This window comes from Ostrea edulis, chromosome 6, assembly GCF_947568905.1.
Source record: "Ostrea edulis chromosome 6, xbOstEdul1.1, whole genome shotgun sequence".
Taxonomy (NCBI): Eukaryota; Metazoa; Mollusca; class Bivalvia; order Ostreida; family Ostreidae; genus Ostrea; species Ostrea edulis.
This window is the reverse complement of record NC_079169.1, coordinates 74,373,150-74,398,609: the sequence shown is the minus strand read 5'-3', so window position 1 is coordinate 74,398,609 and position 25,460 is coordinate 74,373,150. Positions and strand designations below refer to the sequence as shown.

The 25,460-nt window shown below is 34.4% G+C and overlaps 1 protein-coding gene across 1 annotated transcript; it reads left to right on the top strand.

Annotated features, from left to right (window-relative positions):
• The first annotated feature begins 301 nt into the window (after nt 1-301).
• On the top strand, nt 302-25,460 carry LOC125645863 (uncharacterized protein KIAA2013 homolog). Its single transcript, XM_048871743.2, has 15 exons — nt 302-503; nt 3,368-3,465; nt 3,581-3,694; nt 5,173-5,301; nt 8,004-8,062; nt 10,076-10,177; nt 10,819-10,892; nt 11,132-11,269; nt 12,472-12,571; nt 12,847-12,915; nt 13,244-13,443; nt 15,897-16,009; nt 19,308-19,572; nt 20,599-20,723; nt 21,454-25,460. The coding sequence occupies exons 1-15, from the start codon at nt 376-378 to the stop codon at nt 21,645-21,647; spliced, it is 1,908 nt and encodes a 635-aa protein (XP_048727700.2). The 5' UTR covers nt 302-375; the 3' UTR covers nt 21,648-25,460.

Genomic DNA, 25,460 nt, shown 5'->3' with positions numbered 1-25,460 from the left:
ACATGTACATTTTACATAGAATGTCTCCTTTAATGCTAACTTTTCATGGTTCAAGTAGCTGGCGTTCCTCTTTTTAAGTAGCTAGTTGCTGGTTACTAGTAGCCAACTTTACCGATTGTGTTGTTGAAGCAAGTATATTATATAGATATAAACAAACTACTGAACAACACACAAAGAATGCACATGTCAAATTCTAGTAATCGCATACAGCAACCGAGACAAGTCAGGCATATGAAAGATATAAATTTAGAAAGCATCTCGCTCGGAAGACAACAAATTCCAACAAGTTTGTTTTAGAAAGGGGGGGCAACTCTAATTGCTGCTTGGAAGAGGATATGGAAACATCGATGTGGCGGTTCGACAAACACTCAGACTATGCATCATGGTTTGAGCCTCCTGAGACGAATATTTAGAGTTAGAATTCCTTGTTTATTTAATTCTCGACAGATGTGGTTGAAAGTGCAAACACAAAGCTTGTTTACAAGGCTAAATTCCTTGAACAGGTATGTTTACAACTTAATAACGATAAATCCGAATTTACTCAGATTTTCTCTGATTTGTGTCCTGATGGCAATCAAGGTTTACTCTTATATCCTTTGGCAATGGAGTTTGATATTTTTAAATAAATGTGTTAGTCCCTGTATATGACTAAATGTTACTGTTGAATGCAAATCATTAGTAAAACTTTTGGGGGGAAGTTAACACTGATTTAATAGGGCCTAATGAATGATATTGATCTCTGTTTTTACTATGTCAGCCATAGAAATTCTATAGTTTTAATTTAGTTATTCCTGATTACCGGACAATTTAATGGTTTGAGTTTACTGGACACTAATGGTGGCTTGTTTTGCAACCAGGAGTTAATTTGTTAAATGTTAATTCGCTCATCAATATATGTTCGTCTTTGTACATAGCAATTTCAAAGACTGATTTACAGTAATTATATACTGTTCATTTAATTTGTACTAAACAACATGGGGATACACAGGACTGATAAACTTATCAACAATCAATTATGCATTATATATGATTATTTCTGTTTTCATTAACATTTCAACAATATTTAGGAACTTGACTTGTATTGAGTTAAATGTCTTACAGACTTTTTATTCTTATAAAATTTCAATATTAATAAACCTTTATTTTAATTTTATTTATATTTTTTGGCACTTGGCGTGAAACAACCCATCTCAAAACGGTATCAGGACAACTCGCCCCCAAGACAACTTGCCCTCGAGACAACTCGCCCCCTCTTTGGGACAACTCGCCCTCAAGACAACTCGCCCCCTCTTTGGGACAAGTCCCCCCCCCCCCCTCTCTTAATATAACTCTCCCCTTCATATCATACATGTTTACAATTATTAGTTTTGGTCTAAATCCAAAAGGTGTATTAGCAAAATTCATAAATTTCTTATAGATAGTATATACATGTACATCACAGACAAAAAGACATGTTCACATAAACACTGAACTTCGTGTCTTTTTATGCAAGACGAAAGATTGTAGGGAATATCCAGTGTTTGGGTTCAATAAATTCACCATCACTTTTATGTACATGTGAAATATATAATTTCAGCGGAAGCTAATTAGCGTTTGGTAGGGAGGGTATTAGCTTGGTCTACAGCGGACGTAGTATAATTATTTATAATCTGCGTCTGTTGTTAAATCTAATTGTTTGATTTCCCCCAAGCTAGTGATGGGCAATCGGACCTAAAACCACAATCGATTATTGGCAATAATCGAACACATGTAATCGATTATAATCTGAATTGACATTTAAGTGTTTTCCCCTCAAATTAGATGTAACAGAATCATTAAATGTATGGAAACAACATTTTGAATTCTTCTTTGTTTCATTTATTCACTGGTATATAAATCAGAATTCCAATATATCAAGTAATGGAATTTATCTATAATCTCAATGTATCAAAGATATCAGAGATAGGCTCCTTTATTTGACTGTTGAATGTCATTGTTGTTACTGTCCTTCATATCTCATGCCATTTTGTTTGCTTATTTTTGATCGGGTTTGACATAAAGAAAAGAAAATTTGAACAAAGTTGAAGTGATATCTGGATTTTATTTGGTTAATGATGTCGGCGACTTTTATTTTGTAATCGATTAGTAGCATCGTAGGTCTCTGAACGACTGACAATCGATCATCGGCGACAATCGTTTCATCACTACCCCAAGCTGCTATATATTTTCTTCAAACGTTAAGGTACTCATCGTCAGAGTACTTCTCACTTTGAAATCGCCACGTAAAAAAAAACCAGTAAAGCAAAGCCGTTATATTTGAGTTGAGATAATTACATGTATCAGAATATCACATTTACACTTATGTATACTCTATCGATAAAACACACACCTCCCAACCCCCAATTTTTCTCAGTATTGGAGACATGTAATCAATTACCTGAAGATCAGTAAATGTAATTTTCCTTGCCAAATAAATTATGAAAAATATAGTTTTTTCTGAAATGCAATAATTAAATCTGTGTATGAAGTATGAAATAAAGACGTATCTTTATGGCGTTAACAGTGTAAATTTTTGTACAATTACTCTCACACACACACAAAACGAAAATAAAATGTGATAATATATTTATATATAATATTGGGGGCGAGTTGTCTCAAGAGAAGGGGCGACTTGTCCTGAAAGAGGGCGACTTGTCTTGAGGGCGAGTTGTCTTGGGGTCGAGTTGTCCAGCATTCCTCAAAACCATTCAGAGTGAATATATATGTATTCATTTTCAATCAACTTGCACTGTCGAGAACAAGTAACTGGGATGAAACTAGCTGCAGCAATAATGTAGCCGTCTCCTTTTTTTTTTATTCTGACATTTTAAAAACAGGAAAGAAATTGGAGTGGGCTACATTATTACAGCTAGGGCAAAACCACCCACATTCCTGACCAATAATTCTTCACTCTGAAGTAAAGATCTAACACAAATTGGAGGACTTTTAAAATGTATTGGTGTGATGAGGAAAGTTAGGAAAAACTGGGTGATGAGGAAAATTAGGAAAAACTGCTTCTAGAGGAATTTGATAAGCAGACCTTTTGAACTGGATATATAATTAACAAATTAGGGAAAAGACTCATCTGCCTTCATGAAGCTGTTAAATATTAAATGTTTCTCTGGAAATTTCAAATTATTTCATTGATTCTCATTAGTAACTTTTTAATCCTTCATCTCATTAAATTTCTCTGAAATGAAGAACTACAGTCTTGCAGTAATCCAAAAGGCATGGAAAAGATATATAATGTTAAATGTGAATTGAAGAATATATTACTTGCAACTTGTAAATCATGACTATTGATTGTAATTTCTTTCAACTTAATTTAAGGCATTGTATTTCATTTCAGGTCCAGAAAAGTCATTCTTGCATTGCTTGTTGTGTGCATTTTCCTATACTACTTCTTAAGTTCTTGGTTTACCACAGAGAAACACACTATTGCACCTGGTAATCTTATATGTTCTAATTTTGAAATGTAAATGTTTAAATATTTGAAGATAAACAGTTTAATTTATGGACTACAGCTCTGATGTATAGTAATTTTATGACTGTTCTTCCTCAGATAATCTTGCATTTTGCCTACAAGAAAAAGTGGAAAGGTTCTCCAACTCTATCGACAGATATGATGTTTTCTTGAATCAAGATAATCAAGAAAAAACATTTCCTCCATATGTTGGTAAGCAACTGTTTCAGTTTTGATACATGTACTGTGCTTTTACATCTCATAGTATTGTTTCAGGATCATCGTGATTGGTCTGAACCAAAAAAATCATTCCAGAGTCGTTGTGATTGGTCTGAACCAAAAAATCATTCCAGAGTTGTTGTGATTGGTCTGAACCAAAAAATCATTCCAGAGTCGTTGTGATTGGTCTGAACCAAAAAATCATTCCAGAGTCGTTGTGATTGGTCTGAACCAAAAAATCATTCCAGAGTCGTTGTGATTGGTCTGAACCAAAAAATCATTCCAGAGTTGTTGTGATTGGTCTGAACCAAAAAATCATTCCAGAGTCGTTGTGATTGGTCTGAACCAAAAAATCATTCCAGAGTCGTTGTGATTGGTCTGAACCAAAAAATCATTCCAGAGTTGTTGTGATTGGTCTGAACCAAAAAATCATTCCAGAGTTGTTGTGATTGGTCTGAACCAAAAAATCATTCCAGAGTCGTTGTGATTGGTCTGAACCAAAAAATCATTCCAGAGTCGTTGTGATTGGTCTGAACCAAAAAATCATTCCAGAGTCGTTGTGATTGGTCTGAACCAAAAAATCATTCCAGAGTCGTTGTGATTGGTCTGAACCAAAAAATCATTCCAGAGTCGTTGTGATTGGTCTGAACCAAAAAATCATTCCAGAGTCGTTGTGATTGGTCTGAACCAAAAAATCATTCCAGAGTCGTTGTGATTGGTCTGAACCAAAAAATCATTCCAGAGTCGTTGTGATTGGTCTGAACCAAAAAATCATTCCAGAGTCGTTGTGATTGGTCTGAACCAAAAAATCATTCCAGAGTTGTTGTGATTGGTCTGAACCAAAAAATCATTCCAGAGTTGTTGTGATTGGTCTGAACCAAAAAATCATTCCAGAGTTGTTGTGATTGGTCTGAACCAAAAAATCATTCCAGAGTCGTTGTGATTGGTCTGAATCAGTAGCTTACTGAATATGATGACAAACAAGATGTGCATCACAATAGTTCACACATCACTAAACTCAGTCAACTGCTGCAAGCAGGGCATGAGGGTGTACTAGTCTGACTGCATGTACCTGGTTTTAAGTATACACACAAGGAAAGACTGTATTATTGAATTGAATGACATGTCAGCTGTTGCTATGTATTTCTACAGCCAGCAAAGTCATTGAGTCATTATTTTAGAGTGATCCATGATCAGCACTAAAAAGATTATTTTATATGGAGTGGTTTGAAATGCTGGTTTTTCAACAGTAACAGCAATGAACCACTTTTTAACCAGAGACAGCCAGAGAAATTAAAATGCCAAATGGATTGTGATCATTGAAACTGGACCAACATGACCCTATTTGATAGACAAAATGAAATTGATGAAGAACATTTTATCAAAGCATGTTATTTGTGTGTATTTTCATCATAGTACATGTAGTATTTTGGTATTATTTTATAATTTAATGCTCTCTCTGTATTTTGTAGGAAATGGAAAATTGGCAGCTTCATTAGACAGTGACTCAGGGCTGTTTATTAGGTTGAACAGAGCACTTTCTTTACCTGTGAAATACTACCCAGTGGTGTCTACAAAAATTATCAACAGCAAGGCTAGAGGTCTGTGAGTCAATACCAGGCTATTTTCAAATTGTTTTCCTTGTCGGAATCCCGTGGGGATCCGGGTTAGAATAGGTCCTCAGTACCCCTTGCTTGCCGTAAGAGGCGACTAAATGGGGCTGTCCTTCGGATGAGACTGCAAAAACCGAGGTCCCATGTCACAGCAGGTGTGGCACGATAAAGATCCCTCTCTGCTCAATGGCCATAGGCGCCAAGCATAGGCCTAGATTTTGCAGCCCTTCACCGACAGTGGTGACGTCTCCATATGAGTGAAAAATTCTCGAGAGGGACGTTAAACAATATTCAATCAATCAATCAATCCTTGTCGGAGCTCTCTGTTAATGTTAAAAAAGAACATAAGTAAATTAGTCCATTGAACAAAGACAGGTATCTCTCATTAAACATGTACATGTAGGTTATAATTGTGTTTAAAAAGATTTGTATAAAAAGATATTTTGTGAATTTGTTAGACAAAATTGAAGCAAGGAGCAAATCATTGAAGTGATAGAAAGTAAGATTATTTTCAAAATATTAATTTTTCCAAGCTAAGATCTTTCTTCAGTGTCTAAGTAGGATTTTAGCATGGAAGAAAAAGTGTTCTAGTGGATTTTTAATTAAATATAAATCTCTCTGTGGTTGTTATCGGTACAAACTTGTTTTAAGAGGATGTCCACAGAAAATCAGGCATTGGTTGGCATATTAAGTATCTGCGAATTCTTCCAATGTGTTGGATGTACTAAATTAATCATCATGAAGGGCCGCAACTCTTGTTGCCATCATTATTAAGGGTTGATAACTCTTGTCATTATATCCAACATAATGGGCTGACAACTCTTGTCATATAAACCATTATAAAGCGCTGACAACTCTTGTCATTATATAAACCATTATAAAGGGCTGACAACTCTTGTCATTATATAAAATGGTATAAGGGGCTGACAACTCCTGTCACATAAAACATTGTAAAGGGCTGACAACTCTTGTCATTCTATAATAATAATAATGATGTCCTTTATTTAAACGGATAGCACAATTAGTTTCAAATACTAGTTTACATTGTGGTCCTGAAAACATATACACAGACAGCAGTATTATACAGATACAATATAAAATGGTATATGAAGGTATGTTGCATACATACGCTATCTTCATACAAATAAAACTGAAATAAATAAATAAATGAACTTCAAACTAAAACTGAAAATAAACAAAAACAAATCTGTATGAAATTATATAAAACATTATAAAGGGCTGACAGCTCTTGTCATTATGTAAAACATTATAAAGGGCAGACAACTCTTGTCATATAAAACTTTGTAAAGGGCTGACAACTCTTGTCGCTATGTAAACCATTATAAAGAAACGTTAACTCTTGCCACTACAATGAAATTTATAAGAATACTTTGTATGTCATTTCACGTCCCATTGCGGAATTTTTAGAGATGTCGCTAGCGTTAGGTGAAGTTCCGCAAGTTTTGGCCTATGTGTGGCACTTATGTCTGTAGCAAAGAGGTTTTCCATTGTGACAGCACCTATCATGTCATGGGGCCTCCATTTTTAAGGTCATATCCTTAAGACCTGTAACTTCACTTCAAAGCCAGGTGCTTGATGAAGGAATAGTCACTACATGTACTAGTGACTACCTATGTTAAACATCTTACTAGGTTTGACGCAAAGCTAATTAAAATTACATCCTTTGATCCGCTCACCTATGATCGCTCCACATAGGCCAATCTAATTAAGATTAGATCCTTTGATCCGCTCACCTACAATTGCTTCACATAGGCCAATCTAATTAAGATTAGATCCTTTGATCCGCTCACCTATGATTGCTTCACATAGGCCAATCTAATTAAGATTAGATCCTTTGATCCGCTCACCTATGATTGCTTCACATAGGATGTGAAGCGATCGTAGGTGCGTAGATCAAAGGATCTAATTTTTATTAGATTGGTTTGACGCAGCACCAGGATTGAGCCTCATGCAGTGGAAGAATACTAGCAGATGTGGAAATTCTGCTCTGTAATGCTACCAGTACATTCGTGAGAGGAAAAAGTGTTACTTAGTGTGTTACTGAAATGAATGGTAATCAAGCAAACCTCTAGAATCGATGAGCCCTGACATGTCGTGTGTCACCAATATCATAGACCATGCTTAATTCCAATAGACAGCCTTTCAACCTGATCAATTCAATTTACTACTCTTCTCCCTTTTTTTATACAAAAGTATCTTTGGAATTAAAATGGTTTTATTTTCAAACAAGGGAACTACTGATTCGTGTAGTTCAAAATTGTTCATTGAATTGTTTGATGTGTAAGACTTGGGGTCCACATAAAGTAAAGAAAATTCTGATTTGAAAGTACACACATACTGAGATAGATGTAACCGTTAATGCATTTATACCGTGATATTACTTGCATGTTAAACATGTATCAACTGATATGAAAACACCTTCCCAAGTCAAGGTTTTCTGATCTGCTCCGCTCCACATAAACCCTTGACTAAACAGGCAGAACATATGCGGGTTTGCTAGCATGCCATCTAGTGAGATTAAAAAATTTTGACCCCATCAAACTCTACCTGTTCGGTCAAGGAGTTTATGTGGAGCAGAGCAGATCAGAAACCCTCAGCTTGGGAAGATGATATGAAACATGAATTTATTTACAAAGACATCTTTCATTTGATATGCTTTGTTGTTGTAGAGGCTTCATTGTTGAATGTCAGAGAAGGCATTGCTTACAATCTCAAGACAGTTCAAACGGTAAGGACAGAATACAACAATATATACATTGCAGGTTTACATGCAAGACCTAAAAAAGGGAAATTGATTGAGATATGGTGTGTAATTCCAAACTTTTGTAACCACTTTGCTTTTTGCTTTTGCTGTACTTGCCCACACAGTAGCAATGTCAACATTTCAGCGAGCATTTTTAAAAAAATCAAAAACGTATGTTTGTTACATGTATCTCGGTTTAGATATATGTGTAGGGTTGTTTTTTTATGCCCCCGAGATCAAAGATCGGGGGGGGGCATATTGTTTTTGTCCTGTCTGTCATTCTGTCTGAAACTTTAACCTTGCTAATAACTTTGAAACAGTAAGTGATAAAGCTTTGATATTTCACATGAGTATTCCTTGTGACAAGACCTTTCCGTAGGTACCAACATTTTTTACCCCGTGACCTTGACCTTGGAGTTTGATCTACTTTTTGAAAACTTTAACCTTGCTAATAACTTTTGAACAGTAAGTGATAGAGCTTTGATATTTCACATGAGTATTCTCTGTGACAAGACCTTTCCGTGGGTACCAACATTTTTGACCCTTGACCTTGGAATTTGACCTACTTTTTGAAAACTTTAACCTTGCTAATAACTTTTGAACAGTAAGTGATAGAGCTTTGATATTTCACATGAGTATTCCTTGTGACAAGATCTTTCCGTGGGTATCAAAATTTTGACCCTGTGACCTTGACCTTGGAATTTGACCTACTTTTTGAAAACTTTAACCTTGCTAATAACTTTTGAACAGTAAGAGATAGAGCTTTGATATTTCACATGAGTATTCCTTGTTACAAGATCTTTCCGTTGGTATTCAACCTTTTGACCTTGACATTTGACCTACTTTAACTATTTTTTTTACATTGGTCATAACTTCTAAATGGTGAATATTAGAGCTTTCATATTGTACATGAGCATTTATTTTGACAAGATCTTTCTACTGGTACCAAGATATTTGCCCTTGTGACCTTGGCCATCTTCGGAATTGGCCATTATCGGGGGCATTTGTGTTTCACAAACACATTTTGTTTTTCTTTTATAAAAATTGTTCCTATTTTGAAATATTAGAGTCATTGATATTTACTCTGGATAAGAAATAAAGCAAAAGAAGGCTGATGTCAATTATTGTTAAATTACGGTATCTACAATGTGAGCCAATACAGTGTGTCATTTCTTTGTTTTACACCTGTAAGTAGCTTTTCACTGAAAAAAAACCCAGTAAAACAAAGCAATACACACTTCCTTTATTTTTCTCCAATTTCATCGTTACCTTTTCAAAGAAAAATTTTTTAAATCAATCTTCCCTTAATTATACTGTATACAGTGTTATTTTCACCTTTCTGCACTTGCTGGCAGTTTTGCTCTGTTTTTAATTTGCCCAGACACAGTTGTGTTAAAAGAGAGATAAGAGAAAAAACAATTTCGTCCAGGCTTAAATTCGTCTACTGACAACAAGGGCGAAAATAAAACAGAGGCGAATATTTCCCTGTATAGAGTATATTCTTCACAGTCTCTGATGTTTCTGCATGTACAGATGTCTGATGTGTTTGATGGATATCAATAAAAAGAATAACTATAAAACTAGTAACAGCTCAAGATTTTCTCTTTCATTCAAAGACCTACTTTTTTTCTCAGTATTTTGAATGTATTTCTGACAGCTCACCTGAACTGAAAGGTCATTCATTTCTGATTGTTTGGCTGTCATCCATCCATCAGTTTTGTCCATTTGTTTATAAACTTTTCACATTTTTTCAACTTTGAAAATAATTTCTCATTCTGTACCCATTGGTAAAGGGAATTCAAGTTTGTCCGAATGACAATGACATTTTACTGTGATTTTTAAATTCATTGGATATGGATGATGCCCACAAAATCTACAAAAATTTAACCTCCATGGAATGTAATGATGACACAGTAATTTCATATTCACGACAAAGATATTTTAGAAGTGAAATCCAATTCCTTTCCATTTTGAAGAACTTTGATTTATCATATGCAGGAAGGGTGGAGGAGCAAATGTAACTATGTGGAGAGCCGGCTGTATGCTCACAGATCACGCCCCTCTGTTCTGGTCCAGGATATTCGAATATCCAACCCTAGTGTAAGTGGAAAACATTAAAGTTTCAGCAATTAAAATATAAAATCTTTATCCTTGTTTCATCAATTGAAATAGGAAATCTTTATCCTTGTGCATATCTCACAATATATTTGAATTTTTCCGATGACTTTCATGTTTTGTCAGAAGTAGACCTACGCTTTTTTATTATGTTTTATTTCTCAATAAAAACACTTGACAATCATGTGACTCTCAACTTAAACCATGTAAGTGTTATGTATTTAAGAAATGAATTTGATGGAGATTTAAATACAATGGAAGCATGGAGTAATATTTGTTTAACATGTTTTTCCTGTTGTTATGGATAAGAACTGACATCCATTTATAGTTAATATTAGAACTGTAATTCAGTTCCTCTGCGATTCACTCCAAAAGAAGATCTTTTATTGAAGTGTATTGTAAAGGAGTGATATTACTAGTCTAATTTTTACTACATCGATATTGTGAAGTCTTGCTATTTTGAAATCTTTGTAGTATCTGCCAGGGTATTGTTTGTGATGATTATTGAATGCTTGAGTTTGTAGAGGGAAAACAATAGATTGAATACACCCAAAAAATTGCTTGAAATTTTTCCATTTTGATTAGAAATGTTAAATGAACGTTTTGCTATCTGATTTTTTCTACAGAAAAGACCATTGTTTATTGAATTTGAACAAACTGGTGAATTCAATTGGAAAAATTCCAAGACCTCCCCCAAAACGTAAGTATTTACATGTAAGTGTTCATATAGATCTGTAACAATTATTATTCAGTGACTCATATATGTAAACAGGTATTGGATATAAAAATACATGTATTTCTAATTATAACTATGAATATGGAAGTTGTGCTTTTGGAATATTTTCATTATTTTGATATAATGATTCTTTAAGATGAATTTTAGTGTTAAGCGATCTTGTAAAAAAATTGCTGAACAAAGTCTTTGAATTATTTTTGTAGAGAAACTGTGCGTGGTCAGCCTGTGAAGTATGAGGTGTCAGAGGGAGAGGTGGACCTTCCAGATAACAAATATCATGTGTACGCAGTGGTTGCCTCTGTCAGACTTCAAAAAAATACATTTACAATCAAACCTGGAGAGTAAGTTTTACATGTTGTTAAGATAGCAAGTAATGCTGGATCTATCAGACAGTTGTGCACCTTGGTAAAAAATAGATTAAGTATAAAAAGTTATTGTGTAAATCGTGAATCTTACCAAAACAAGGCCAAGATGCCATATTAAGATATTACTACCAGCAAGGAAATGTCTGACTTACAATAACTTTTCATGGTAAAAACTTCAAATTTGCAAAAGCAAATTTTTTTTGGTAGATCTGCAGTTAGTGGATCTAAGGGAGTAAAAAGAATTGCATTTTACTATGATATAGTTAAACATCTTAGTTAGCTTTGCTTTTACAGTCATTGTGTTGGAGCAATGTTGTTTAGTATGTATTAGGTAGTGAAACTAGGATTGTCAGGGTTCGAAATTACCTCGAGTCTGTAAGTCCGAGACTAGTAAAAAACATGTCGGACTAGTAAACTCTCTATAGCTCTAGTCTGTACGGATTAGTGAAAATCCGGAAATCAATCTTGAATTGGTTAAGATTTTAGCAAATTTGTATGAGTCTCTTAGATGTTTGAACTTATGGTCGATTACCTGCATGGTTAAGCGTTTGCTTGACAATGACATGCTGAACTTCCAAACACATGGAGTGTGTTCGAGATCGCCATTCTTTGCACAAGTACAAATTCCTGCCAATTCTGAACGCCGAGTACGCATCATAAGAATGGGTTCAAGGTGCAAGAACTCACACCACCTCTGCAAGTAGTGTGGTCGAAGAACACGTATTCGTGTGCACATATTCTTGTCATTCGCAACTCTAACACATGATTTTGTAACACCTAGCTCTTGGCTTGGTCAATGGGGTGCATTTTATTGACTTTATTGATAAAATTTCAAACTCCTGTGACTAAGAACTGAGCATGAGAACAACGGGAATGTCGATCTCGACCGCACTTAGGACCATTATATAAGGGGTTACGTGATTAACTCTGAGGTTACTGTATGCTTCTGAAGATCTTGATTGCAAAATAAAGTATGGTGGTCATTTTATTCTGTAGGTCTCAGAAACTGTGATGTGTTTGGTTTGATTAAATACTATTGAATAGAATGAAGATCATTTAATAAGATATACTGGACGGACTAGTGAAATGCTTTTCAGACTAGTGAACATCCATAGTCACTAGTGCTTTAAAAAGTTAATTTTGAACCCTGATTGTTGACAATGTGTTTGTTGTTTAAGGACCAAACAGTATCAAGTGCTGACTGTTGTAAATTACACAAAACCATACGAGAAAAAACAAGAAAAAGTTACCTCTGCAATTTCAGCAGGAGTTGTAAAGGTCAGTCATCACGTGACAGTCATTGTCTTCCGGTTTTTTTTTTTTTTTGCTTTATCAGTTAAATATTAATGTTTAAAATTTTGGCTCAGTTACCTGATTGAAATAAATGAGATACCTGTAAAGCAAATTTGTTTCTGATTTTATGGAACATGTATTAAACATGAGAAATGGATGTATATTTTCATTCACGTCTGAACTTTAAGGAATGATTATAGTACATACTCTGTATTATGTACAAGGCTAAAAAGTTTTTTACCCATGTTTTTGTTTTACAGGAGTTGATAAATGTTATGAATATTGGAACTTCAGACTTACAAGATGAACATGTTAAAGTCTGGAGTAAGGTGAGTTTGAGTGTGAACAAAAAGCAATGTAAAGATTTCTATCATTTTGTGACCAGTCACAGTGGCTCAGTGGTTAAAGCATTTGCTTTGTGACTGGAAGGTTTGAGTCTAAATTTATGGCATTTCACCAGCACCTGGTGATGTCTTGTTTTGAATGAAAAATTGTAGAATGGATTTAAAAAGCAAGCAAAAATATAATTTTTTATCAATTTTTTTTATAAACTAGCCTTTAGAATCAAAAGTTTACTCTTGAAAAGGAGAAAATTAAATTTTGAAAAACATGATGAAAGTTCTTGGAGTCTATGCCAGATGTGTGTTGATATTTCAGCTGTGGGAGAGTGGGTTTGGAATTAGTCATTCTAAGGCAGTGGGAGCCCTGAATGCTGATAAAATCAACACCACCATATATTATGTACTGAGTAATGTTCCAGCCCCACTTCATGATTTAACGGTCACTTCTACAGAGAGGACAAAAATCCAACAGGTGCTTCATTATCCAGACAGGTGCTACAATGGCCACTCTACATTGTAAGTTATGTATCACTAGAGGTTATTTTTGTCTGTACTGTGCCTGGACAAAAGTTTCGTGTGAATTATTCAAGCATTTACATTCTACTTCTAGGCAAAATAAATCTGTAAAGATTTTATTATGTATTTCATGGTTTCTTAGATACTTTTGCTATGTAATATCTATACAGGCTAGCTTTAACACGTGTGTGTAGATGTGACAGATGATTATGCTATTTTATTAGCTCTTCTGAGCCTAAGGCTCAAAGAGCTAATCATATGGCCATATGTCTGAAGTGCTGTGTGCGTCAACTTTTTGGAAAAAGGGCTATATCTCAAGAACCCCTTGGCCAATTTTTGTCAATTTGTCACAGGGTATCCTTGGCCCAAGGGCTTTCATTTGTACTAAAACTACGGTTGTGACCCTTTAACAAGGGGAGATAATTAGGAAAAAGCAAACAAAAGTAGTGGTTACTAAAAAATCTTCTTCTCAAGAACTGCAGGGCAAATTATCACCAAATTTATGGATAAGGATGAGGATAGGTTGTAGATAAAAAATTGTTCAAGGTGTCATCCTGGGGCAAAGGGTGTATTCTCAAGGTCATTTCAAAGTTGACCTTAAATTTTGTTTTGTTAAAACTTTGATATTTTGCTTAATATAAGGACTAGGATCATCAAATTTTGTCAGTTGATGCATCTTAGGACCTAATATCATGTTGTCTCAAAAGTAGGTCATGGTGACCTACTTTTTGAATTTCGCAGGTAATTATTATTAAATGGATTTTGATGCATATCTAGGACTTTTTGAGCCTATGATCATCAAAAGCTGTCAGTTGATGGATCATGGGACCTTGAACTGCTTCATATGAAAAGTATGTCACCATGACCTACTTTCTGAATTTTATGGCTAATCATTTATGAATACATTTTAGGTTGTTATTTCAGATACCAAGAGGTTTAGAATCACCAAACCTTGGAAGTTGATGCGTCTAGAAGACTCGAAACATATTTATTAAAAAAAAGTAGGTCACAGTGACCTACTTTTTGAATTTTGCAGACATTCAAATTTCACATTTTCAATTTTAGATGCATATTTTGGACACTATGAAAGCTAGGATCATCAAACTTTATCAGTTGATGCATCTTGAGTCTTCATAGTTTGTTGTGTGACCAAAAAGTAGGTCATTGTGACCTACTTTTGGAATTTGACGGCTATATTTTAATATTACGGATACTATTTGACTTACAATTATCAAACTTTGGCAGTTGATGCATGTTGAGTCTTCAGAGTGTGTTGACTAAAAAGTAGGTCACTGTGACCTACTTTTGGAATTTGACGTTTATATCTGAATATTTCAGATACTATTTGACTTCAATTATCAAACTTTGTCAGTTGATGCATCTTGAGTCTTTGGAGTGTGTCGACCAAAAAGTAGGTCACTGTGGCCTTCTTTTGGAATTTGACGGCTATATTTGAATACTATTTGACTTGTCAATTGATGCATCTTGAGTCTACAGTGTGTCGACCTAAAGTAGGTCACTGTGACCTACTTTTGGACAGTTACATTTAAATTTTCAGGTACTATTTGACTTAACATCATCAAACTTTGTTAATTGATGAATCTTGGTTAGTGAGAATTTTTGCCTGTTCTACAATGCATCAGAAGAGCGATTCTAGGCCCATGGGCCTCTTGTTTCTAAACAGGCTAGCTAACACACTGAGTGGATGTGATGGATGAGTTTATTATTTTATATCTATACAGGCTAGCTAATACACTGAGTGGATGTGATGGATGGTTATGTTATTTTATATGTATACAGGCTAGTTAACACATGAGTGGATGTGACAGATGGTTATGTTATTTTATATCTATACAGGCTAGCTAATACACTGAGTGGATGTGATTGATAGTTATGTTATTTATATCTATACAGGCTAGCTTTAACACACGAGTGGATGTGATGAATGATTATGTTATTTTATATGTATACAGGCTAGTTAACACACGAGTGGATGTGATGAATGATTATGTTATTTTATATCTATACAGGCTAGCTAATACACTGAGTGGATGTGATTGATGGTTATGTTATTTATATCTATACAGGCTAGCTTTAACACACTGTGAGTGGATGTGACAGATGGTTATGTTATTTATATCTATACAGGCTAGCTTTAACACACTGTGAGTGGATGTGACAGATGGTTATGTTATATATATCTATACAGGCTAGCTTTAACACACTGTGAGTGGATGTGACAGATGGTTATGTTATATATATCTACACAGGCTAGCTTTAACACACTGTGAGTGGATGTGACAGATGGTTATGTTATATATATCTACACAGGCTAGCTTTAACACACTGTGAGTGGATGTGACAGATGGTTATGTTATTTATATCTATACAGGCTAGCTTTAACACACTGTGAGTGGATGTGATTGATGGTTTTGTTATATATATCTATACAGGCTAGCTAACACACTGTGGGTGGATGTAACAGATGAAGATGACATTGCCAGGGTGTCGACAACCTGGATGATAACTCTTGAGAAGATGGGCTGTGATTTCATGGTCCGATCAGGTAAAATTTGTCTTTGAGGTGTATTTATTGATCATATTATTGAATAATTCCATGCTTTTTGATTGGCTGAAATCCAACAAACTAGAAAAAGTAAAATGTTATGTTCACCTGTATGTGCCTTCAAAGTTAATACATTTGATTTTTCCAACATTGGACAAAAATAAGTTGGGAATTTGCAAATTGATCGAATTTGTATAGAGACTTAGATGATCAGATTAGGAAGTATTAAGTGCGTAAATGGTACTCGTGTAGTACAAGAAACAACAATATGTGGACATCAGGTACTTAAATTGCTTATGTCCATGACAATGAGATAATATCCATGAAAGGTACATGTACATTTGTAGCTTATATATCATTAATGAAATATGTGAATAAATCATAATATTTTCAAACAAAAAGTTGCATCTCGACTCGCTGTCGACTAGGTCTTGCATTCTAGCTGCAAAGAAAAGGTGACTTTACACAAACTTGTTGAACCTAGTAACATCGAACCTGATCTAAAAAAGGCTGAATGGGTATCGTTCTGTAAGCTCGGTAGGGGTTTCAATGTTTTCAATTAATCATGTGATAAACAAAAAAAACTCACATCACTAATAACTTTTTGACTAAGTGTTGCACTGTATCTGTATACAAAGATGGCTGATCAGGTATCATTTCTTAAGTCTGAATAGCCAGTTTTGATGTTTTAGATAATTTATTTATATAACCCCAAAAAAATCATTAATATTTTCTTGGCCAATATGATGCTTTAACTACCCTCAAAGTACAAAATTCACCTTTGCCCTCTGGGCTGTGTGAATATTGCACTTCTCAGGTAAATAAAGTATTGTATTGACCTCCAAAATGTCAATAGTTTTATAATATTTACTATCTCCTATAAAGAACAAGGTACGATTATATACATAAAAAGGCCCAAAAATTTTCTCTCTATAAAATGTGTCTGGAATTAACCTTAATAAGCGTTTTAAGAAAGTAAAATATATGCCAGGTATACTATGTCAACAAAATCAGAATGATATTTCTAATTGGATAGCATTATGACATCATGAATAAGACATTTCTCGCCTTTTTTCAAAATAAGCCTGAAAACTGTCAAATGTCATACAGATTATTGCTCAGGAAAAGATGTACACATTTATCGAGCAAAATAAAAATGATATATATTGTGTATTATTTTAAGATGAAAAGCATACTTGAATATGAATTTGCTCGACGCATACGCTGTATGTTTTCTGAAAAGAAAACCACCTGAATTTGTGGATATTTTCATTGAAAATGGCATTTTTGCAATTTTATGCCAACTTTTAGCTCTCGTCATATGACACAAATCATTTTGCTGATCAAACTGAGCGGATTTTGGGTTTGCTAATCCATTCCTTATTTGAATGCCAGGGTTTGAGCTCCAAGTGAAATCATCAATATTTTGGGCCAAATGACTTTAGAAACTCTACCTACTTCTTTCTGATAATATCAGTTTACATGTGAAGACCACATATATTCCACTGAAACTGTCAGTAACCTCCATTTTTTTTAATGCATGGTTAGTACATGAATTATTTCACTTGGGATTTAACATTGATTTTAAACTGGCAGTTCAGTTAAGGTAGCTCACTACACTAAAACTTATACTCTTTATGACACTACGTCACAAGATGGCGATTTAAATGTTTTGTGAAATTATTTGTATCGATCAATTCATTTGTCTATCATCGTAGCTCAGTGGTGAAAGCCTTGGGCTGGTGATTTGCAGACCTCGAGTTCAAGTCCGCCAGTCTTTTGTTCATATGTGTTGAAATAACTTTTTTTTGAAAATCATGTTTTTATCCAAATTTGCATATTTTCTGCTTTTTTTGGGCATATATACTTATTATATATCATATCCTATCTTTTATGATTAAGTCAATACGTATTGATTTGAGAAACTATTTCAGGGTGTAATGAGCTGCCTGAAACAGCTGAAACTGAATCCCAAACAGTTAAAAATAAATGTAGACAATGCATTGAGAACAGAACTGTGTATGTTACATAGTTTCTTGCATCACATGTTCGACATCATTTGTAGTTTCAAGCCATAATTTATCTTACTATCTATTGAAATTGCCGGAAGAGAGATACTTATTAAAATAATGTTAGCTTTTCTGTGACAAACACTGCTCCTCTTTACCATGTAATCTATAATCAGGGTATAACCTTTCTTGCTGTTGTAGTAGTTTTTCAATTAATGAAAAAATAACTAAGAAATTCTCACATGGATTTTGTATTGTTTGATATTGATACCTCAATGAAATGTCATTTAAATGCGGTCTGTAAAATATAGTATTACATGTGTAAGTGTGTTCTCACCCCATATGGAATTTACTGACCATGTATACTCGATTCTAGTTTAACTACACACTGTAACTGAAGGATCAGCTAGAATTTTCTCTGTATTTACCTCATTCAAAATCATATCAGGATGTAAAACCATTCTGTTCAGTGAGTCAACACAACTGCATGCACAGTAACTAGAATTCTTTAAGTAGCCTTGGACAAAATACCTAGCCTCGAAGTCTAAAACGGAAAAAAAAACAACAATGGACTACTGGAAGCCCCAATGTGCCACAGTGTACCTGCATGACCTTAATGCAGTAGCGTATATTGTAGAATTCAGGCTAACTGTTTCATTTCAGTCTCTTATCAGAAGAGTTTTGATTTGAACTTTTATCACATTTTTGTACAATTGGGATCAGACACAATATCAGAAGCTTGGGGCACCTTCTCCCAAGGTTTGAAGGGATCAGGCACAATATCAGAAGCTTGGGGCACCTTCTCCCAAGGTTTGAAGGGATCAGGCACAATATCAGAAGCTTAGGGCACCTTCTCCCAAGGTTTGAAGGGATCAGGCACAATATCAGAAGCTTGGGGCACCTTCTCCCAGGGTTTGAAGGGATCAGGCACAATATCAGAAGCTTGGGGCACCTTCTCCCAAGGTTTGAAGGGATCAGGCACAATATCAGAAGCTTGGGGCACCTTCTCCCAAGGTTTGAAGGGATCAGGCACAATATCAGAAGCTTGGGGCACCTTCTCCCAAGGTTTGAAGGGATCAGGCACAATATCAGAAGCTTGGGGCACCTTCTCCCAAGGTTTGAAGGGATCAGGCACAATATCAGAAGCTTGGGGCACCTTCTCCCAAGGTTTGAAAGTTTTTACAGCTGTTATACTGCAGGATCCATGATTTCTAATCATACATATAAAGTACTTCGTACAGTTGAACCAATTCTTATAAATGAATAAAATGTCATTCTTATGTTCACAGGAGCAGAGGGGGTTCTGCAGGCAATGCTGCTGAGCATGGGATCACTCAGGTTTGGAGACAGCCATCTGGAGTTTAAGATGGAACCTAAAGACCTTCACAGGGACCTGTTTTTTCACCGTATTAATTATGGCAATAACTCCCATCTCAATATATCTGTGATAGTCGGGGACGATAATAAAGCCAGTATTTATGTTGCTTTGGATCGTAACGATCGGCCATACTATGCCTGTGATGCGGGATGTATTGATCCCCCTATGCAATTATCGTAAGTTATGAATTATTTTGTTTGAATGTGTAATTTTGAGGGCATTCTATCCCACTATCACTGAATGTGTATCTATCCTATTAAAATTCAGCATAGTGTTTTCATAATGCATTGTGTCTATGTATGATGGATAAATGGAGATTTTCATTTTTGAACACAACTATAAATTAGCATGCTTCTTTATCACCAAAGACATTAAAATAGGAATCCTGCTATTATACATGTCAGTACACTTCAGTGCATATGTATTTAGATGCCAACCAGTTTGGCTTTGTGTAGAAATTGCGCGCACGGGAACACACACACACACACATCCAATTTTGCATCTTTTGATAGTTTTAATACCACTTATCATACAATATCAGTTGCTATAATGCCCCTCATTCATATCTATAGAGTACTATTAAAGTATTCCTTGAAAAGATTCTCACTAAGTTTCTAGAAATATAAGAGTCCATTACCAGGATTACAATAAGAGTCCTTTACCAGGATTACTATAAGAGTCCTTTACCAGGATTACAATAAGAGTCCTTTACCAGGATTACAATAAGAATCCCTTACCAGGATTACTGTAAGAATCCCTTACCTGGATTACAATAAGAGTCCTTTACCAGGATTACTATAAGAGTCCTTTACCAGGATTACAATAAGAATCCCTTACCTGGATTACTATAAGAGTCCCTTACCAGGATTACTATAAGAATCCCTTACCTGGATTACAATAAGAGTCCCTTACCAGGATTACTGTAAGAATCCCTTACCTGGATTACTATAGGAGTCCCTTACCAAATATAAGGAGTCCTTTCCCAAATATAATAGATCAGGACCTTGTTATGGTTGTAATCTTATAATGGTCACCACGAAAACATTTATATGGCTGCATTAGTCCCACCCCCATGTGTTAAGAAATGTGTCATGTGTAAAGAAATGTGTCATGTGCCATACTGTGTACAAGAATTTTCTACATGGAAATTAACTTGGACACGTCTTGAAACTTGCATTTTACTATTCTTTGATGTTTTGCAGGAGGAAAGTGCAGCAATTTCCAGTGAAGTTAACCGAGCCTTTGACAGCCATTCTGTACATAACAGCTGATAGGGTACATATGGAGGAACTTAAACATGTCCTTCATCTACAGTCTATCAAAGAAGGTATACCAATTAGTGGTTTGGAATTGCCAGTTGAACTCTAGAAAACATTATTATACACTAAGAAGTGTTTTATGTCTGACTTGTGAGTTCATTTCCATTAACAATCTGAAGACAAAAATCATGCTTCAACAAGATGATGTGTAAGAGTAATTTCCCTTACCATATTAGTTGCATTTTTGAATGCACATGTTGGCTTCTGGTAACTCCCAACACTGATTTTGTCTGAGAGTCAGTGAAACTACCAGTCAGACAGTTATTTTGTCTGCCTTGGGCTTTTGCAGCTAAACAGGCTTACTCAATCACTTCAAATTAAGAAGAAAAAATTTAGAGGCCAGATCAAGTTCCTATTTTAATGCTGCATCCATTGCATCTTCGCAAGCCAAGTGTCCGAGTAAGCGTGTCCGAGTAAGCGTGTCCGAGTAAGCGAATTGGACACTTGGCTTGCGAAGATGCATCCATTGTTAATCCATGTTTTAACATTATATTTCTATGTTCATCTATATTAAACACTATATTTCTATGTTCATCTATATTAAACACTATATTTCTATGTTCATCTATATTAAACACTATATTTCTATGTTCATCTATATTAAACACTATATTTCTATGTTCATCTATATTAAACATTATATTTCTATGTTCATATATATTAAACACTATATTTCTATGTTCATCTACATTAAACACTATATTTCTATGTTCATCTATATTAAACACTATATTTCAGCTCCTCCACATGAACACCATGTGATAGCCTTACACAAACATGGCCACCATTTTGGAGGGCTTCCCCTCATCTTCTGGATCTCAGTAGCATTCCTAGTTGTCGTGTTCCATTTGTTCCTGGTCAAGTTAATTATCAATGAGTATTGTCAAGGACAGGAGAGGTACACAGGTCGAAGGAAAGGCTACAATGTGTGACCCGAAGCTAAATCCTGTCACGCCCTCTGTGTCTTTCCATCTTGTTCACAAATGGAGGAGAAAAGACAATCTAGAGTGTTGGCTCCAAAATCAATCATATCATTCCGGTAGAATTTGAACTTTTTTTTTTTTTAAATGTCATGTGTATTTGCAAATGTACTTTCATTATTACATATTATGATGTAGAAATTTTGTTCAGTAACTGACATGACCTTGTATAGATAGAGAACATGTTTACTTCACATGGAATGGTCATATTCATAATTGAATGTCAATGGAAGCACTTTTTGAGATGATATAGTGCGTGATTTCTGTCATATGTTCCATATATTCAGACACAAACAAGACTGAAAGTTTTCTGATACATGTAGACTATAAGTATATATTTTAAACACCCTTGTTGTTAAAGAATTTCAGAAAGTTTTACTCTCGTATAATTTATGGTCTTATGCAAGTGAATCAGAAATTCACTATTTTGTGATAATGACTGCAGAAATGCAGCAAGTACCTATAATTTCTAAATCCTAGATACATGGTGCTGTTGGATTTGATGTCATAATTACAAACTTAAGCAACTTGGTTCAAAGCAGTTTTTTGCTTGTGTTGTATGATTGTATACCATTGATTACAAGTGTCAAATGAAGCAATAATTTTGACCTTGAGAGTTTATATTTAATGGATATTATTTATTTGTCTTCAGTCACTATTAGGGACGAGATCAAATTTTCAATGTCAGACAAAAAACTAAATTCACAGTTTCCACCCACCCCACCCCCATTAAAACTAAATATGATGAATGTTGAAACTAATCGATAAACAAGTAAAAACATACTATTGTCACTACTTTCAGTGTTTATTCACAAATGAAAGTGTACATTAAAACTATTTAATGTTCATTAAAATGTTATATTATTATGTGGATTAACAGTTGCTTTTCTTTTTCCACCAAAGTGTAATGGATGACAGAAACTTAAGATTTTATCCCCCCTCCCCCTAACTATTTGAATTTAGATTTTTACCAGACATCAATCTTTTGATCTCGCCCCTTGCTTGTCCTGAGGCTGAGGCCATGTAACTATGTATTGACGTATTCTGGTAGGGTAATTCGTGTGAAATGTACACAGTGTTTTCACAGTTAACCAAACTTTATATTGCCTGAGAGCATACATTGGACTGAAGAAGGCCTTTGTTTTGTTTTTATTCAGAGTATCAGTGTGATTACATGTAACAAGGAAATTAAGTGCTGTTATTTATTTGTCTGTCAGTGTAGTTTTTGTTCCAGAGAATGTGTAAATGTATATTTTTGTAAGAGAGATGTGTGCATTGATTTTCTGCTTCTTATTCTTGTTTTAATTTACTTATGTAACAAAGTCTAAAGTTCTGAAGTGAAAACAATTGTAAAATCCCAACTTTTAAGGCATAAGAATCAATGTGTTAACTGTGTCCTAACTTCTGTTAAACCAGCATAAATTGTAATTACTGATTATTATTTTTTTCTTTTCTTTTCATAGAATAAATTTTTCAAAAGTGGTAGATATTTAGGAAAAAATGAAAATAGCATATATATGTAGATATGAAAGTATATCACATTTAACAACACTTGCTACACACAAACTTTTTTCAAAAAATTATGAAAAATTAAAGTTGTTTTTATAAGTAAAATGAACATATGGAATGTAATTTATTCCCATGATTTCCCAATTAAGTCCAAAACAGTGTAGAAAATTTGTATAGATTTATGTAGGGAGGGGTACCATATTTCAACTTTTGAACATCATAAAAAATTTATTTACAAGTCCCTTATTTTGGGAAATTTTATATAATTATGTACTTATTACAACCAAACTAATCTAAAAAATATCTATCAACATATACGCATAATTTTTTTTTTGTATCAAGTGTCTTTTTGACAATATTAGATATTGATTTCATGATACCTTTTGGTTTAAGCTGTTTGTTTTATTGTATATACACACAGTACTCTTAAGTATGTTTTGGGAAAATGTTTACTATGTAATTAAGGTTTTATCTAAGTCATCATATTTCTAATCCAGTGGTTTTGGAAAGTAGATTTTTTTGGGGTGACTTCAACCTTATTGTCACAATTATACTCCTGTCACCTCTCCTTACTTAGAAGAAAGGGGGGGGGGGGTGTTGAACATGGGTTGTATGTGTCGACTTTGTCCAGGGACTCTGATGAAGGTGATAAAAATGTAAAAATTGAAAAAAATAAACATTTAGAAGTACAAATAGATGACAGACAAGTCTCCATCAGGAAACACAACTCGATCCTTTGGCTGAGGTAATTTGAAAATAATGGGGTAGATAAGTACATGTACAAGAATTATTTGGGTCTCTTTGATGGGTAGTACTGGGGTTGCTTTAAATTCTATGTGGGTGACATGATTGTACATAATTTTAACACTATCGGGTATGTGTACCAACATCTGTGTCGGGCGAATGGTGTTGTGATGTGGGTAGACACTAATATTATGAATATTGTGTGAAAATGTGTATTTTACTCCTGAATTTCATTAATAACATCCAAGATATAAGTGAAGGCTTGTCAATGTATGTGTTTGTAATTGGGAGATGTACATATGTAATATTTATGTACAATTTAATAAGTATGGGTGTTTGCTCTTTGCTGCTTTGTAAGTTACGAAATATTCTTTCTTCTTCTTTTTTATTATTTAACTAGAAATATTTGATGTATGCCACCATTTTCAAATAATGTATACAGATTGATTTTAGCAGTGGCATAATTGATAGAATTTTTTTCATGCAGTACTGTTAAATAAATATTAATCTGATCAGCCTTGATTTGAAAATTTTGATCAATATAAAAGATAAGACGAGGAAATTAGTTTGTACCATTGTGTACTTTGGGTGGGTTGTTTTGTTGATGTCTGTTTGATAATTTTACTTGAAATATTCATTGCATTAAAGTCCAGCTCTGACTGTGAATTAATTTACTAACTAGGAGTGCTGTAAACTTCCTGATACTGAATCTGAACAACATTTAATGTGAGGTCATACCTTTAGAACTATTTTTGTTGGCCCTCTCTCAAATCTATACATGCATTAAGGAGGTTCTCTACATCGTCATAATAGCTGACTTCCTTTTAAAACATGGATGAAAATGTAAATATCAGTAATATTTGTATATTCCTTTTAAATCTCATTGCTTAGCAGTGTAGGTCAGTTGGTTGTCATGTCGACTGCTGAACTGCGCGGGTTTGAGTCCAGCAGGAGTTATAATTTTTTTCAGAACACTTTCTACTAAAACTGCATTTTTTGACTTAATAAGGTAAATATGAAAGTTTACAATTTCAAACTATTATTGTACATATCCTCCACTTTTTATCCATATAAAATTTCTCTGATGTAGCATTCCTCCTTAAAAATCTGGAAAGGGAAGTAACCATTTAATCTAAAGTACTACTGCTCACACAGATACCTATAAAATTCTACCATCTATATAAAATCAGGAAAAAATAACCAACTTGTGATGAAAAAACTTTTTGAGTCAGGAAGACTTATTTCAGTTGGATGTGGCCAATTTTTTTTTTTAATTTTTGTTGTTGGTCTTATCCTGTTCAATGTTGATGAACTCTAGAAGTAAACAAGGAAGGGTGTTACAGGGGCCCACCTCTCCTCCTGTCCCTTCTCTCTCTCTCTCTCTCTCTCCATCCCACCCCTTTCTCCACCTTCCATTAATATTCCTTGTCATGACATGAGTACACATATATTTATAGAATTCAATGATGATGATTATTAGGACAAGATATGAATTAAAAGAAGTTAACTTGT